The sequence below is a fragment of the Anguilla rostrata genome, chromosome 13, assembly GCF_018555375.3.
Source record: "Anguilla rostrata isolate EN2019 chromosome 13, ASM1855537v3, whole genome shotgun sequence".
NCBI classification, from domain to species: domain Eukaryota; kingdom Metazoa; phylum Chordata; class Actinopteri; order Anguilliformes; family Anguillidae; genus Anguilla; species Anguilla rostrata.
This window is the reverse complement of record NC_057945.1, coordinates 32652053-32667110: the sequence shown is the minus strand read 5'-3', so window position 1 is coordinate 32667110 and position 15058 is coordinate 32652053. Positions and strand designations below refer to the sequence as shown.

Below are 15058 nucleotides of genomic sequence, written 5' to 3'. Positions count from 1 at the left end.
AAAAGCGGCAGTTAAATAAACAAAGAGACGGTGGTGGTGCTGGTGCCCGTGCGCTGGGGGCTGAAGGGCCGAGGCGGCAGTGCTGTTGATCTTCGGGGCCCCGCCGAGCTCCGGGGTGGGGGGGGGGTGAGGGGGGCGAGGGGGGCGGGGCGGGGGCATATTCTCGCTCGCTCGCTCGAGTGCCTGAGTGGCCATTCAGAGTGACATCTCTGCCCCGAGCGCCAAGTGTCTCTCCCCCCCGGGCCCTGAATGCAGAGGCATTCCCAGCACTGCTGTCCGCTCTCCGAAGAGCCCGCACACTCACAGGTGGTGCGGAGGGGGGACGGGAACGCAGTTTCTTTGAGGGTGGGGGGGTGGGGAGTGGGTGGTGCGGAGCGGGGACGGGAATGGGGCTGGTTTGAGGGGGGGGGCGGGGTGGTGGTAGTGGGGTAGCAGGATTAGGGGTAGGGGTACAGTACAGCAGCTGTGTGCCACCCCCCCCCCCTTCGCCCCCATATGAATGGGGCAATTCTCTCTCCTCTTTTCTGCCTCCCAGCAGGGATCTCTCTCTCCCTCTCAATCTCTCGCTCCCTTCTTTCCTGTCATACCGACTGTTAATTAGTTGCTGTAAATGTTCAAGGGAACAGCTGGTGGAGAGAGAGAGAGAGGGAATGAAAATGAAAATGGGTTTGCAGTGCTTATCCACTGGGTGCATTCCTGTGCCTAAATGTGTAATGTAGGGGGTTCCCTAAAAAAAAAAAAAAAAAATATTTGGAAATATGGAGTAATGTTGTTTATTCATGAGACGCAGCTAAATATGAAACTGAATGTGGCTGCTCAGACGATCTCAGGTCAAAATCACGACCTGTGATTCTCTGTTCCTCATTCTCCTTCATTGCTCTCTATCTCTTTTCTCTAGTCTTTTCTTCCTCCGTCACATTTCCCCTCATTTCACCTGTTCCAGTAAAAAAGAGACGAGTTTAAACTCGATAATCGTTAACAGAAAGCACAGCTGAAAGGCTTATTAATAAATTAACCGAACAAATTGCTGAGTAATATAATTAGGATTGTCGCGTGGTAATCTACAGCTGGCCTACTGCTCAGAGATGTGTGGGCAGAGTTTGTCATCTGGTCCGCAGCCACACCTGCAGCTGCTTCGCCATGGAAACAAACAAAAAAATATGGCTGCCTGGAACTCAAAGTATGTTGTAACATTGCCCGAAGAAAAAGGGCTGCTTATCTCTTCAGGTTACAGAACGCTGAGTTTTTATGCCTACAGATCTCAGGTATACATTCCCCAACCTCACTCCTCCTCCCCTATCCCCCCCCCCACCCCCCCACCCCCTCCGAAAAAAGGAAAAATACAGTGGAGTGGGCCGTGCCGCTATGCTAATTGGGCCGCATTGTGAAGCTCAGGCTCAGGGTGATCCATTCTTTGGGCCCTGTGGGGGGGGGGTATAAGCATTTGAATGGGGAATGGACTCGGAACACCGGAGGCGGGCGAGTTTGAGCCGGAGAGCGAGGGGTCCCGGGGTGAGCTATGGGAGGGAGCGAGAGAGCGGGAAAAAGAGGAGAGCGTGCGAGCGAGAGAGAGGGGAAGAGAGAGAGAGAGAGAGAGAGAGAGAGAGAGAAAGAGCGAGGGGTCATGCGGAGAGAGGAGAACAGAAGGAGAGACGCCGCGGCAGGAGAGAGGAGAGCTCCTGGGCCACGCGGTCGCATGCTGGGGGAAGGCTTTTGGGAGCTGAAGAGGGGACGTCTTCTCTTTTCTTCTTTTCTTTCATCGCCATTGTGGAGCATTGTTTACCAAACTCCTAATCCCTTTTTGACAAGGGTGAAGAGGTTTCACGCGAAACAAAATACCCCCTACCCCTTCAGTGTCCCTCCCCAACAAACCACTCTTGGTACCCAGACCTTTCCCACAAACCCTTGCTGGAAAGAGGACCATGGCTAATTATTGCCAAACTAGCCAGGGATATAAGCTTCAGAAAGCCTATTCTAGGATTATGTTTTCATGTCTGGGTTCGTCTATGCCTCCATGATCAAAATCTGTTTACAGATGACATATTTGAGGTGTGTTTTCCTGGAAAAAAGTGGACATTTCAACTTAAAAGAGAAGTTTAGTCACTGTGTTATGGTAATGACATGGTATGGATAATCATATGAATGGTAACGAAAGCTAACCCAAGACTTGCTTTCCAAAAAGATTATACATCGTTTTAACAGACTGATAATGGTTGGGGGGGGGGGGGTGTAGGGGGGGGTCGATGAGTATCAACTATTTGAAATGAGAAGTTATGAACTAATGGCTTTTAGTATAAAGTAATGGCTTTTGGAGATCCATTTAGCCTTTACTCATGGTAGTCACCACTGTTCTGGAATGTTGGATGGCTGGTCTTGTGTGAAGAGTGCTTGTGTAAAAGGAGAGAGAGGAGGAGCGCGCTCGCCCGCCCGCCCTGCGTGCGTGTGTGTGGCTTCGGAGTTTAAAGGGGCCAGATTACCATAATAACACTTTGCGCACGCTCAGTCATGTGTGGAAAGAGGGGGTTGACACCACAAATAATGGTGCATGCAGATGCACACAGAAATATCCTCTCGCATGTGTTAGTGTTTTATTGGGAGACACCAGCAGGATGTAAAAAAAAAAAAAAGACGTTTTGGAGATGTAATTATACATCGAAAATGATGCTGTGAGTAATTCTAGCTGGGCTGGGTGCTTTTTGTGTTGTGCGCTGATGGTTCTTTATGGTCCTATGATCCTTTATTACCCTGCGTTTGTGTGTACCCAGTGAATTCCTGATCCAGTGGCTTATGACTGTCTTATGATCATTTATTATCCTTCATTTTTGCGTCCATTCCAGATTCAGTGTCATAGTCTTGTGATCCTTTGCTATCCTGCGTATGTGTGTGTCCAGTGTGATCCCGACGCAGTGCCTTATGGGTAACGCTCCCTCTTTCAGCGTGTCGTCCCGGGTACTTCAAGGAGTCCGAGGCCGGCAAGCGGTGTGAGCCGTGCCCCAAAAACACCCAGGAGTCGCCCTCCGGCAGCCTGTCCTGCCTCTGCCAGGAGGGGTTCTACCGCACCTCCACCGACCCCGTCACCACAGACTGTTCCGGTGAGGCCCATTTCCCGAAATCTGCGAAGGTTCAGATTTATGCCGGCACGAATGCAGGGGATTGGTCAGTCTTCATTTCACGCCTGTGCGTAACAACCGATCCCTCCCTTCCAGCTCCGCCCTCTGCCCCTCTGGACCTGGTTGCCACGACGGCGCTGAACGCGGCGGGGAAGCTGGAGCTGTCGTGGAGCCCGCCGGCGGAGACGGGGGGGCGGAGCGACCTGGAGTACGCCGTGACGTGCGAGCGCTGCGACGGCGGCGCCTGCCTGCCCTGCGGCGAGGGCGTGCGCTTCGAGCCCCGCCCCGCCGGCCTGCGGGAGGCCTGGGTGACCGTCGGCGGGCTGGAGCCGCACCTCAACTACACCTTCACCGTGGAGGCGCGCAGCGGCGTGTCCCACTACAGCGGCCAGCGGGCCTCCGCCTCCACCCCTCGCCACAGGTCAGCCCCTCCTGCCTCGACTGGGTGGCACCGTTCAAAGGGCCACACCCCCCCCCCTTCCCGCCTCCGTCCGGGGTTCGGCCTCACTTTCAAAATGGGCCTCGTGTGGGTGGGGGAGGTTGTGAGTTCGGGTTTTTAACGTTCCGCCCCCTCACCTCCAGATCCGCCCAAGGTGATGTCGATGCGGCTGGACGAGCGGAGCGCCACCAGCCTGTCGCTGTCCTGGGCCGTGTCCCGCCGAGCCCAGCCCCATAACGGCCCTCGCTACGAGCTCATGTACCGCAAGAAGGTGAGCGAGAGGGCGAGAGAGAGGCCATGTTCAAACGCGTTGAAAGGAACGCCGGTTCATGGAAACTAATTTATGACAAGGTCTTCAGGTCATCTTGAAAAACAAATTTAGAATCTCAGAAGGCTCACCTGTATAAAATAAAGGATAAACTTATAAATAAATAAATATGTTCAGATATCTGTTAAAGACGTATGTAGGGCCTAGTTTTGGCCAGTTGTGTGTATCAGGAGGGCACCATGGTCAGTAATCCCCACCCACGCCACGCTACCCCTGCAGGAGAACGACGGTGAGAAGGACGTGACCACGTACACGGTGCTGGTTCTGGAGAAGAGCTCGGTCCAGATCGACGACCTGGCGCCGGGCACCGTCTACGTGTTCCGGGTGCAGGCGCTGAGTCCGGAGGGGAACCCGGGCAGCAGCAGCATGGAGCGCGAGTTCCAGACCCTGCCCGAGAGTGAGTGAGGAGGAGGAGGAGGGTGGCCCGGTGCTGGCCCAGTTCTGGCCTGGTTCTGGCCTGGTGCTGGCCTGGTGCTGCGCAGCGTGTGCATGCTGATGGGTTATGGTTAAAAAGTTGACTTACAGAAAATGTTTCTAAAGCAATTACATAAGCAATTATATAAAATATCGTATAGATCTTATGGGTACTGTAACTTGATAAAAGTACTTCTGAAAGTGTACTTTTAGAAGTCTATATATCTAAGTGTCCGCTGTGTCACCCCATGCCATGTTCCTGCTGGAATGGAAGCTAGAGGAGATAGACTCCAGCTGTGGTATATATCAAGTGCTTTAGGGGACCTCTAGGCCTGCATGATCAGCCTTGGTATGGACTCCCTGATCCTAACTGATGATTGGCTAAATGGAATCTTGACATATGGTAGTTAAATGAATCTCATAGGCTGGAAGAACAGTTCTTTGTCTCTGAAAACTATATAAACTTGTGTATTGGACTTCATGTTTTTGAAGACTGTACTTGAAATTCCTATAGTGTGCACTTTGGTGCGTGTGCGTGTGCGTGTGTGAGCACCCCTGTGTCGGAGACGACTGACTCATGTTGCTTATGTGTTACAGTGGAGGCCCAAACGTCAACGCCCATCATCATGGGGGCCGTGGTGGGGGGAGGAGTCATGCTGCTGGTTGTCGTGGTGATCCTGCTGCTTCACAGACGGTCAGTTGCCACTTTGTCTCCTCTCCTTTTCTGTCTCTTGCGTCTTTCTCCTGCACTCAGTGATTGGAATTTAAATGAAGCAGTATTCCACGTAAATATATTGGAAATGCAAACCAGATACTACATACACGGACAGTGACACTAGGTAACGTTGCTACAACATGTAATCAAATTTTCCTCTGTTAATACACAGTATCCATTACACACCAGACTGTATAGTAATGTTAAAAAATTTTGACTGTGGTGGGAGCTTTTTTTTCATTTTTTTCTCTACCTCTCTTACCCTCTCTCTCTCTCTCTCTTACGTCTAATTTACGTATCCCCTCTTCCCTTTGCTGACCCCCTCCTCTCTTTCCCCCCCTTTTCTCTTTTTCTTTCCTTATTTCTTTCCATTGTCCTGTCTTAAATGCCCCCCCCGGTACACATTTCCTCAGCCTCAGGAAGAAGAGTGGGTGTTTTAATGCAACCTGTCATTGCCCAATAACTATACTTTAGCAAGCGGCGCGGCTAAGGGGAAATGAATCAGTAGGACGCATTGTTTCTAGATGAAAGGCGGCAGCTCGTTCCCCCCCCCCCCCCACTCCCCCCACCCCCTCGAGTCGCTGCAAAGGTGACCCTGCCCTCCGCTATCGCCGTCTGTCCGCGATAGTGCCGCCGTGGTCACGGCTGGGGGGGGGGGGGGGCGCGGCCACCCCTTTTTATCAGCCTGCCCCAGAACCCAGCGAGCTCGCGCGCTCTCTGACTCTTCAGAGGAGGGGGGGGGGGGGGCAATAAAAGCTTTCAGTTTCTATATGTGTCTTTGCTTAAACCCGATTTCCAATTATAGTCACACAAGGAAAGGTTTCAGTGTTCCGAGGCTACTCAGAATACTCTTCTTTTTTTTTTTTTTTAAACACATGAATAGGATTGTGATAATCGTATTGTGAAATGGCGCTTGTGAATGCAGAGTGGAGAATGAATGATTTATGAATAATAAAAAAAAAATTTTCTCGCCCTGACAGGAGGAGGAACCCTCACGCCCGTCAGGGTCCGGAGGACACCTACTTCTCCAGCTCAGGTGAGCCGGCGTTCCGGCCGTGACGATGTGTCTCGCCTTCTCTCTGAGCGGCCGTTAATGATTCTCCCTGCCCTCCCTCGCACCTCCAGAGCAACTGAAGCCCCTGAAGACCTACGTTGACCCCCACACGTACGAGGACCCCAACACGGCCGTCCTCAAGTTTGCCAGCGAGATTCACCCGAGTCATGTGGTCAAGCAAAAGGTCATCGGAGCTGGTGAGTTTTAGGGACGTTTAAGGAGTAGAGTGTTTAACTTCTGACTCTCTTACACCCGTCCAATTCTGATTGGAGGGGAGAAATATTTGTTCCTTCTTTTTTTTTTTTGTTTTTTTTTACTTCAAGTTGCCTTCAAGTCTTGAAGTACAGTATTATCTGACATGCTTAGCTCAGGGCAATATTCCAAAGCGCTGTTCTGGTCAAGCTGATTAGATTCTTTCCAAAACCCATTTAAACTTGTATTGGCATGGTAGTACATTTTTTTAGAGTAAAAAAATTCAAGGATCAAACACTGCTAGTCAAAACTGGGATTTATATACCTATAATTCCACGCTGTCCTGTCTGGTCATGCTCTGCTATGCGGGTTATTTGTGTTTCAGGCAGACATTCACTGTTTGTCTTTGTTTCAGTTACCAATATTTGTTATTTTTAGGAAAACGATCAAGCTTTTCAGGAGGGGAAATTTAATTTACATATAAACATCTTTCAGACCAGACAGTTTGGCTAATAATTCCCATGCACCCTCCAAAAAAAACAACAAAAAAAACAAAGACCAAGACTAGTGTTTTTCACATCCCAAAGTCTCTCTAATTATTAACCCCTAATAGCAGATCCATCCATAACTACTTGTGACTACATTTTTTAAACGAGTTAAATTCATGAACGCTTGCTTGACCTTGCATGTCCTTGATGTCGCCGCCCTGCAGGCGAGTTTGGGGAGGTCTACCGAGGGGTGCTGAAGGCGCCGGGGCGCAAGGAGGTGGCGGTGGCCGTCAAGACGCTGAAGCCGGGCTACACGGAGAAGCAGCGGCAGGACTTCCTGAGCGAGGCGAGCATCATGGGACAGTTCTCCCACCAGAACATCATCCGCCTGGAGGGCGTCGTCACCAAGTGTAAGCGTCCCCTTTTCGACGTCGCCCTTCCCCAACCCCTGTGCCCTAACGCCTGTCCCACCCCGAGACCGTTCGACTGTCCTGTCGTCCTACAGCTCTGCCTCTCCCGTCTATCCTCTCGCATTCAGCTTGTCATCTGTTCATTGGTTGATTTCTGGTCAGTTGCTCAGGCGCCTGCTGGTGATTGGTGGGCTAAACTACGTCTTTCTTTCCCCTTTCAGTCAAGCACGCCATGATCATCACGGAGTACATGGAGAACGGGGCTCTGGACAACTACCTGAAGGTAGGTGCCACGCCCGCGTGCCCCCGATACAGGAAACGGCTGTGAATGTGGTGCATAAGATGGCGGGGATGAGTGAGGAATCTGATAATGGGGGAAAAGCCATGAGAAGGGGAAGCCTGTACGCATTGGATCAGTTGTTACATTACATTACAGGCATTTAGCAGACGCGCTTATCCAGAGCGACTTACACAACTTTTACATAGCTTTCACATTGCATCCATTTATTACAGCTTGATATATACTGAAGCGATGCAGGTTAAGTACTTTGTTTAAAAGGTACAACGGCAGTGTCCTACCCGGGAATCGAACCTGCGACCTTTAGGTTACAAGCCCAGTTCCTTACCCAATTATACTACACTGCTGCCCACCTCTAGTTCAGACTAGAGGTCTATGGGCTCCTCGTCCTCACTCATAGTTGTCTTAGTCACTCAAGCGGACCTTTTAATTTTTAATTTTTAATGGCAGATTGTTGTTCATTAATCAGTCACTGTTAGTTGAATGGCTCTGGCGTAGAACCCCAGCACTCTCTAAAACACTGTGGATCTCTCGGACGGTATTGGACACCAGTGCGTTTTGATTCACCGACGTGATCTCGTGTGTGTCCCTTTGCGTAGGATCACGACGGGGAGTTGACCTCGTACCAGCTGGTGGGCATGCTGCGTGGCATCGCTGCGGGCATGAAGTACCTCTCCGACATGAGCTACGTGCACCGCGACCTGGCCGCCCGCAACATCCTGGTCAACAGCAACATGGAGTGCAAGGTGTCCGATTTCGGCCTGTCCCGCGTGCTGGAGGACGACCCCGAGGGAACCTACACCACCAGCGTGAGTCTGCAGTAGGGCAAGGGGAACTGTCATAGGTCATAGGTTTTTGGGGTTCAGTTGACATATAACGTAAAAAAATCAATGAAGTAGTTGTTTTTTTTTTCTTGAAATGATCATGATGTGTTTGATTTGAAAGCCACTGAAGCTAAAGAGGTTGTGAGACCAAAACAGAGGCCTTAAATTTGTTTGTAAAATCGGGACAAAATGCCTTTTGCCAGAAGGTTGCTCTCACTGGCAGCCTTTTCAAAGCGTCCATGTCTGTTTATCTGAAAACAAATTTTTGTGTTCCCCCGCCCAGGGAGGAAAGATCCCCATCCGCTGGACGGCTCCGGAGGCCATCGCGTACAGGAAGTTCACCTCGGCCAGCGACGTCTGGAGCTTCGGCATCGTCATGTGGGAGGTCATGGCCTTCGGCGAGAGGCCCTACTGGGACATGAGCAACCACGAGGTGAGGCCCGAACCGAAACCACACGGCCCAGTTTGGGCTGCCTGCGCAGAGGCATCTGGGCCGTGCGCTCAGCCGAAAAGGCCCGAAATTAGACCCACTTCCCGTCACCTCTCTGAGCGTGTGAAGGGCCGCCAGAGTGAACCCCCTTCCCTTAAGTGGCTTCTGTCGCTTGCCAGGCCGCCGTTGCAAATAAGAATTTGTTCTTAATGACTCGCCTGATGAAATGAAGGTGAAATAAAAAATAAAATGAAGTGAAGGCGGCGGGCAAACAGGTCCGCTGGCGCCCAGCATTCCTCTGCTCCCAGTCTCCCAGCTGCTGGGCTGGGGCCTTTTGTGTCCAGCGGTCACTGGCTGTGTCCACATGTTATGTAAACACGTTAACGGGCCTGGCACCATTACCAGCTCGCTCGCAGCCAGACTGCCTGCCCCCCCCCCCGACGCCGCACCCCCCCCCCCCCCCCGGCCCATGAGACACAAAGCCTGTTATCACGCGGGCAGGTGCGACTCAGCAAAAAAAGTAGTACCAGGCGCGCAACATGCCGCCACTCCTGTCCGCCGGGGTCCCTTTGATCAGCCGTCGCCACGGTAGCGCCGACGTAGCGGGAAAGTGGGAAGAGGTGGGACTGGAGCCGGGCCGCGTGAGGCGTGACGCGAGGTGTGACGCTCCCTCCCTCGTCTCCCTCCCAGGTGATGAAGGCCATCAACGAGGCCTTCCGGCTGCCGGCGCCCATGGACTGCCCGTCGACGGTGTACCAGCTGATGCTGCAGTGCTGGCTCCAGGACCGGTCCAAGCGGCCCCGCTTCGCCGACATCGTCAGCCTGCTGGACAAGCTGCTGCGGAGCCCCGAGTCGCTCAAGACCATCGCCGACTTCGACCCCCGGTAAGGGACGCTCCCGCGAGGCCGCTCGGGTGGGGGGGTGGGGGGGGGGGGGGGGTGGCAGGGGGGCGAGGAGCGGAAACGAAGGCGCGGGCGTAGATGAGTGTACACAGGGCGGTGCTCTGTGGTAGCGCTCCAAGGCACCGTTTGATATTTCCACACCTGAGCCTATTACGCTCTTGCTAACGGGTCACTTGGTGAGTCTCAGTCAGTCCAAATTTCAAGTAATCCTCTGGCCACTGAGGGTTGGGTGTCCCCTGGAGTGAACAGCAGAAGTTTCCAGAGCCAGGATAAGGGGCACGCGTGCTCTTTCACTGCCCGGCAGTCTCAGCTGATCTGGCTATGAAAGGGTTAACCTGGAGGTGGAAAGGGTGAACGTGTGTTTGCGTGTGAGCTGTCACTCTGGTTCTTTGGGTCCTGCCTTTGCTCTGACAGGATTACTGGAAATATGACTTTCCTGCCATTAGTAACTACGCCAGAGGACAGAGCAAAAATAAAAAATGGCCAAGCCAGCGTGCCAAGTTTATTTGTGTTTCCAGAGCCCTGAGAACCATTTATTTCTGTGAAAATGTGATTCTGTGTGATGCCAGCCAAGGCTGTGGCCAGTGCCCCAGGAGCACTGCAGTGCTTTTTCGACCAGCTGTGGGTGTGTGTGTGTGTGTGCTTGCGTGTGAGCGCTTGCCTGCATGCATGTATGTGTGCGCTTTTGTGCGTGTGTGTGTGTGTGTTTGCGTGCATGAGTGTGCATATATCGAGGGAGAGAGAGAGCGGATGACTGGTTTTTATGTACACAAAGTCACGAGAGAACTCAGCGACGGGGCTGACCGTGATTTCGCTCTCCTTCTCCTCAGCGTGTCCATCCGCCTGCCCAGCACCAGCGGCTCTGACGGCTCCCCCTTCAGGTCGGTGTCGGAATGGCTGGAGTCCATCAAGATGAGCCAGTACAGCGAGAACTTCGCCCGGGCGGGCGTCACCTCCATGGAGCAGGTTCTGCAGATGAAGAACGAGTGAGTACGGCCGGGAACGCCCCCGCGCTCTTCCTCAGAGGCGTCGCTGCCAGAGCCGCCTGACCTCGTACCGCATTCCTCAGGAATGGCCCCAGCTAGAACCAGAGGCCACAAAAAAGTGACTTAAAAACCCACCCCTGCTCACATCCTGTTTAGTATACACACGAGTCATGAAATATGACTGGAAACACCTGGCCTCTTCAAAGAGCTGAAGTTAGTTCTGGTGAATATTTTTTATTGTTTCCTCCTAAATAAAGCTGTTAAGGGAGAAAATGATTAGTGAACTGGACCAGGCCCAGATTTATGAGGCTTGTGCATATCTACTCTGTTTTGCATCACATACTCAGGCAGAACAGGTGCGCTGTTTTAAATGGCTCAACTTCATTTCTTTAGGAAAACAGAGAAAATAGAATAATTTGTTTTACATTAGTTTTCCGATTAGATTTTCACTGGATTGGCAAATTCATGCTGTTTGCTCCTATTAGATTGAGTGTGTGTCTCTGTGAGTATGTGTCTGTGAGTGTGTGTGCGTGTGTGTGTGTGCGTGTAAATGTGTCAAATGCTGTTAGCACACCAGTTCATGTTAAATGAATTGGGTGGCGTTAAAGCACTTTTCTTCCCTGTCTAATTTCACTGGACAAGGATCAAATTCCCTTGAGGAGGGTAACATTGCCTCGGTGATGTGATTTAAAAAAAAAAAAACTAATTGTTTTTTCAAACCACCTCATTGCTGCTCAGACAAAATGAAGGCCAGACAAGCAGAAGAGTTGTATTTGAGCGCAGCATTATGAATGGATACAATGAACTTTTAAAGGGCAATGTGTAGGAAGGTCTTTTGTCTTTCTCCACCTCCCTCCTGCGTCCTCTCTCTCTCACCTCATTTGTCCTCCTCCACTCTTTCCCTCCTGCTTCCCACGTGTCTCTCTTCCTTCCTCCTTCTTGTCTTCACTCTTTCCCACCCTGACTTCTGTCCTTTTGTCGCTCCCCCCCATCCCACCATCTCTTCCCCTCTGCCCTCCCTCCTTACCCTGGGCCCTGTTCTCCAATGTTGCTGCTATCAGGAAGTCAAAGGGGGGAGGGGGAAGGGGGTAGAGGGGGGCAATATTAAAAAGTGTTAGGAGAGGCAGAGCAGATTTTGGGCAGGGGAATGATGGGACAGGAGTGAATGATGGCTGGCGAGGGGACACAATGCGGGCCTGTCCCGGTGCAGAGATTTTGGGCCCGTGTGCTGGAGGCTGGAGAGGAAGTGAAATGGGAGAGGTGAAAGGGTCCGTAGGATCACGGCTGCCTCTGGCAAAAAGCCCATTCGCTTCCATTTAAATGTTTTTATATGGCACTGCCCATAAATCAAGCCCGGAGGACCGGGGGGTGTAGAAGACATAAGGAAACAAACAAGAGAAACGGCCCAAAATGCCATGAAACGTCTTTGGGACGTTTGTCATTTTTAGGGCCCTTTTTATAATTCCTGTCCCGCGTCCGTGGCCGTGTGGGAGCGCTCCTAAAAAACACAGAAAATATTTAGGGTTCTCCCAAACGTGAGCTTGCTTGCCAGACAGCTGAGATTCATGGTTAGGCTGGAGAACGCTCATTAGGCAATTAAGGCCGTAATTGAAATCGTCTGTTTTAACTGCGCATGTGGCGTCCGACATCTGACTGCCGTTTTGTGTATTGTAACGAACTCGACGGACGGCAGCAGCGACTCAAAATCTCTGCTCCCCCTCTGTGTCTCGCAGGGACATTCGGAACATCGGGGTTCGGTTGCCGGGACACCTGAAGAGAATAGCCTACAGCATTCTGGGCCTGAAGGACCAGACCAGCACGCTCAGCGTCTTCGCAGTGTGAGCCGAAGCCGACGGCACTCTCCGGAGCTGCAGCTCTTGCACTGAACTGGGGCCGTGGGCCGGCCGGGCAGGGGAGGAACGGAGCTACGGGGTCCAGTTCTGTTCACTGGAAACGAAAACATCGCCCCTGTGAAAACTGACTGAAGAGGCCCCGCAGAGCCCGCTACTACGGACTCCGACCAGAGACCTCAGCCCGACTCACTGTACTTATAAAACGGCAAAGGGAGATTAAAATGCCTCAAAAAGGACAAAATAAGCTTTTATATATCAGACTTTTTAAAAAATATTAACTGACTATATTTGCTATACATACCTTTTTGTAGCTGTTGTACAGTTCTTTTCTCCTTGCGCGGTTTTCTTTTTATTTTTAAGCATGATTTGCGAAAGATGAGTAGATTGTAAACGCTACATAGGTTATTATTCTGGCAGCCCAGGAAGATGAAGTTTGAATGTGGAGTGATTTCAGATGCCTTGGGGGACTTGCCATGTTTGTGTATTTATTTATTTTTTTAGACTGGGAAGCTGCAGCCTTGAAGGGATTTGCTGATTTATGCTGAGAGCTGTTTGTTCGTAATTCTGCAGATCATTTAAACAATGACTCACCAGGCAGTAAGGCTAGTTGCGAGGAGATTCAGATGTTTTTTTTTTTTTTTTTTTAGCCCTGATGGACTGTTAACCTGAGACTTAAAAAAGAAAACCCAGCACAGACTTTTACCTACAATCATAAAATGTAAATTCTTCCTTCTTAGCTGTCGAAGGTGCTCAGCTGCACGAGACCGCCCGTGTTGAACACGAACCGCGTTTGTGTGTTCGTGTACAGCTAAGCACCTTCAGCTTCAGCGGAGCTCCTGTGGGCTTCAGACCCCTGGTGTGGGCTGTCCTCATTGGCTCCCTGCTGTGCTGCTTCCTGACGGGGTGATCATGAATTCTTTCACTCCTGTGTATCCCGCTGTGTTTGTGGGAGCAGGGGGAAAAAAAGCATAGTTTTCTGATATTTTAATTTAGAAAACTTGGGGGGCAAGCGTTTACATGGTCTCCACATCTCAAGTAATGCAATGCGATCAGAGCCAGACTGCAGGTTTCTTGAAGCTCTGTAAGCACTTACCCTGTTGGCTCACGTCCTCTCAGAAAACATAATTTATTTGCCCTGACGTTCAAGACATCTGGCGACTTACCTGGAGCTGAGAAACTACGTCCTTCCATCTGAAAATTACCGGCGTTCGCCCAAAATTTGTCTCGCGGCGAATGGCTGGAAGCTTTTAGGACTTGAAGAAGCGAATCTCGATTTTTGGTGTTTCTCATTACTTCCCATTGTTCCCCAGTATCAGTCCGAATGTCCTCTGCCAGAGGACATTTTTTGGGATTTTTACTGAAGGGCAGTTACATTTGTTACTTTGTATGAGAAATTCACTTTAAAAAATCATTGGTGGCTTCCCCTCTAAAAATTTTGCAGTTGTATGATATAATAACACATTATCTTTCTTGACAGGATGGTGTGGTTGCTCCTTCCATATGTACAAGATTTAAATCAATATTCCAAACTGAAAGAGAGTAGCCCATTTTTTTGTGTTAACTTTATTTAATATTTATTTCTTTTTTTATTTATTGTTTAAAAAACACTTAAGTTGGGACTTGTTTTGTAATGAAATTTATTTTTCTGTTCCAATAAAATCTTTTGTCTAAACTTTGTACTCGTTGTCTTTGGATTTTTGCCCCTTTGAACACGTATTTTATAAATGTACACTATATGAACAACAGTATATGGACACCCCTTGGTCTGGGGTTTTGGGCTAGGCCCCTTGGATCCAGTGAAGGCAAATATTAGTGCTACAGCATACAATCACATTCTCCATGAGTCTGTGCTTCCCCTGCAGTTTGGGGAAGACCCTTTCCTGTTTCAGCATGACAATTGAGAACAGTGTGGAAGAACTTGACTGGCCTGCACAGAGCCCTGACCTCAACCCCATCCAACACATTTGGAATCATTTGGAAGAAAAAATGTAACATTTGTAAAAATTAAAAACATTTTATTGAACAGAATGTTACAATTGCTTACCTTCATAATTAAACGGGGAGCATGAGTCTAAAGCAATTTCATATCACACAGCAACATTGTTAATCAACCCATTCAAACTGCAGGAGTAAGAAATTATTTTATTTACCTGTTGGTGCTACAAGAGGCACATGTTTGGGACTCTGTCTTGGGTATACACCTTCTAATTTCAGATAAATGGAACTTAACAAAGAATGGAACCACACTTGTGGTTTTATTGTTTATATTCAGAATTGAAGTTGAATAATGCAGATACCATTGTCATAAGTATATCATTATCAGTTCAAAGAAGAGAAAAAAAACACACTAAAAGGAAATGTAAATATTGATTTAATGAATAGATTAAAATAAAGTTATGGTAATTCAAAAAGCATAACGTGGAACCTCATTAAAAAAAATTGAAAGCATCTAAGTTCTGTTTCTTGATAACGAAGTTTGGAGTCACGATTCTTTGGCTGCCTTTCTGCTTTTTAATGTATGTCAGCTCTTTTAACTTTGGTTAAAAGCCGTTTCATCGGCAGGAAATGGAATTTCTCGAAATAGCCGTGGGTCTGTGTGTGTGGAAAAACACAAG

General features: G+C 49.8%; 1 protein-coding gene across 1 annotated transcript in view; it reads left to right on the top strand.

Moving 5' to 3' along the window:
- LOC135237744 (ephrin type-A receptor 2-like) overlaps positions 1 to 14115 on the top strand; it is a 29413-nt gene extending 15298 nt beyond the window's left edge. Inside the window, exons 4-18 of the mRNA XM_064305145.1 lie at positions 2937 to 3092; positions 3207 to 3531; positions 3658 to 3662; positions 3693 to 3820; positions 4097 to 4274; positions 4889 to 4985; positions 5987 to 6042; positions 6132 to 6257; positions 6965 to 7150; positions 7372 to 7433; positions 8048 to 8257; positions 8556 to 8705; positions 9393 to 9586; positions 10435 to 10590; positions 12324 to 14115. Of these exons, the coding sequence (XP_064161215.1) occupies positions 2937 to 3092; positions 3207 to 3531; positions 3658 to 3662; positions 3693 to 3820; positions 4097 to 4274; positions 4889 to 4985; positions 5987 to 6042; positions 6132 to 6257; positions 6965 to 7150; positions 7372 to 7433; positions 8048 to 8257; positions 8556 to 8705; positions 9393 to 9586; positions 10435 to 10590; positions 12324 to 12432 (2138 nt within the window). The 3' untranslated portion in view covers positions 12433 to 14115. The remainder of the gene's footprint in view (positions 1 to 2936; positions 3093 to 3206; positions 3532 to 3657; positions 3663 to 3692; positions 3821 to 4096; positions 4275 to 4888; positions 4986 to 5986; positions 6043 to 6131; positions 6258 to 6964; positions 7151 to 7371; positions 7434 to 8047; positions 8258 to 8555; positions 8706 to 9392; positions 9587 to 10434; positions 10591 to 12323) is intronic.
- Positions 14116 to 15058: the final 943 nt, after the last annotated feature.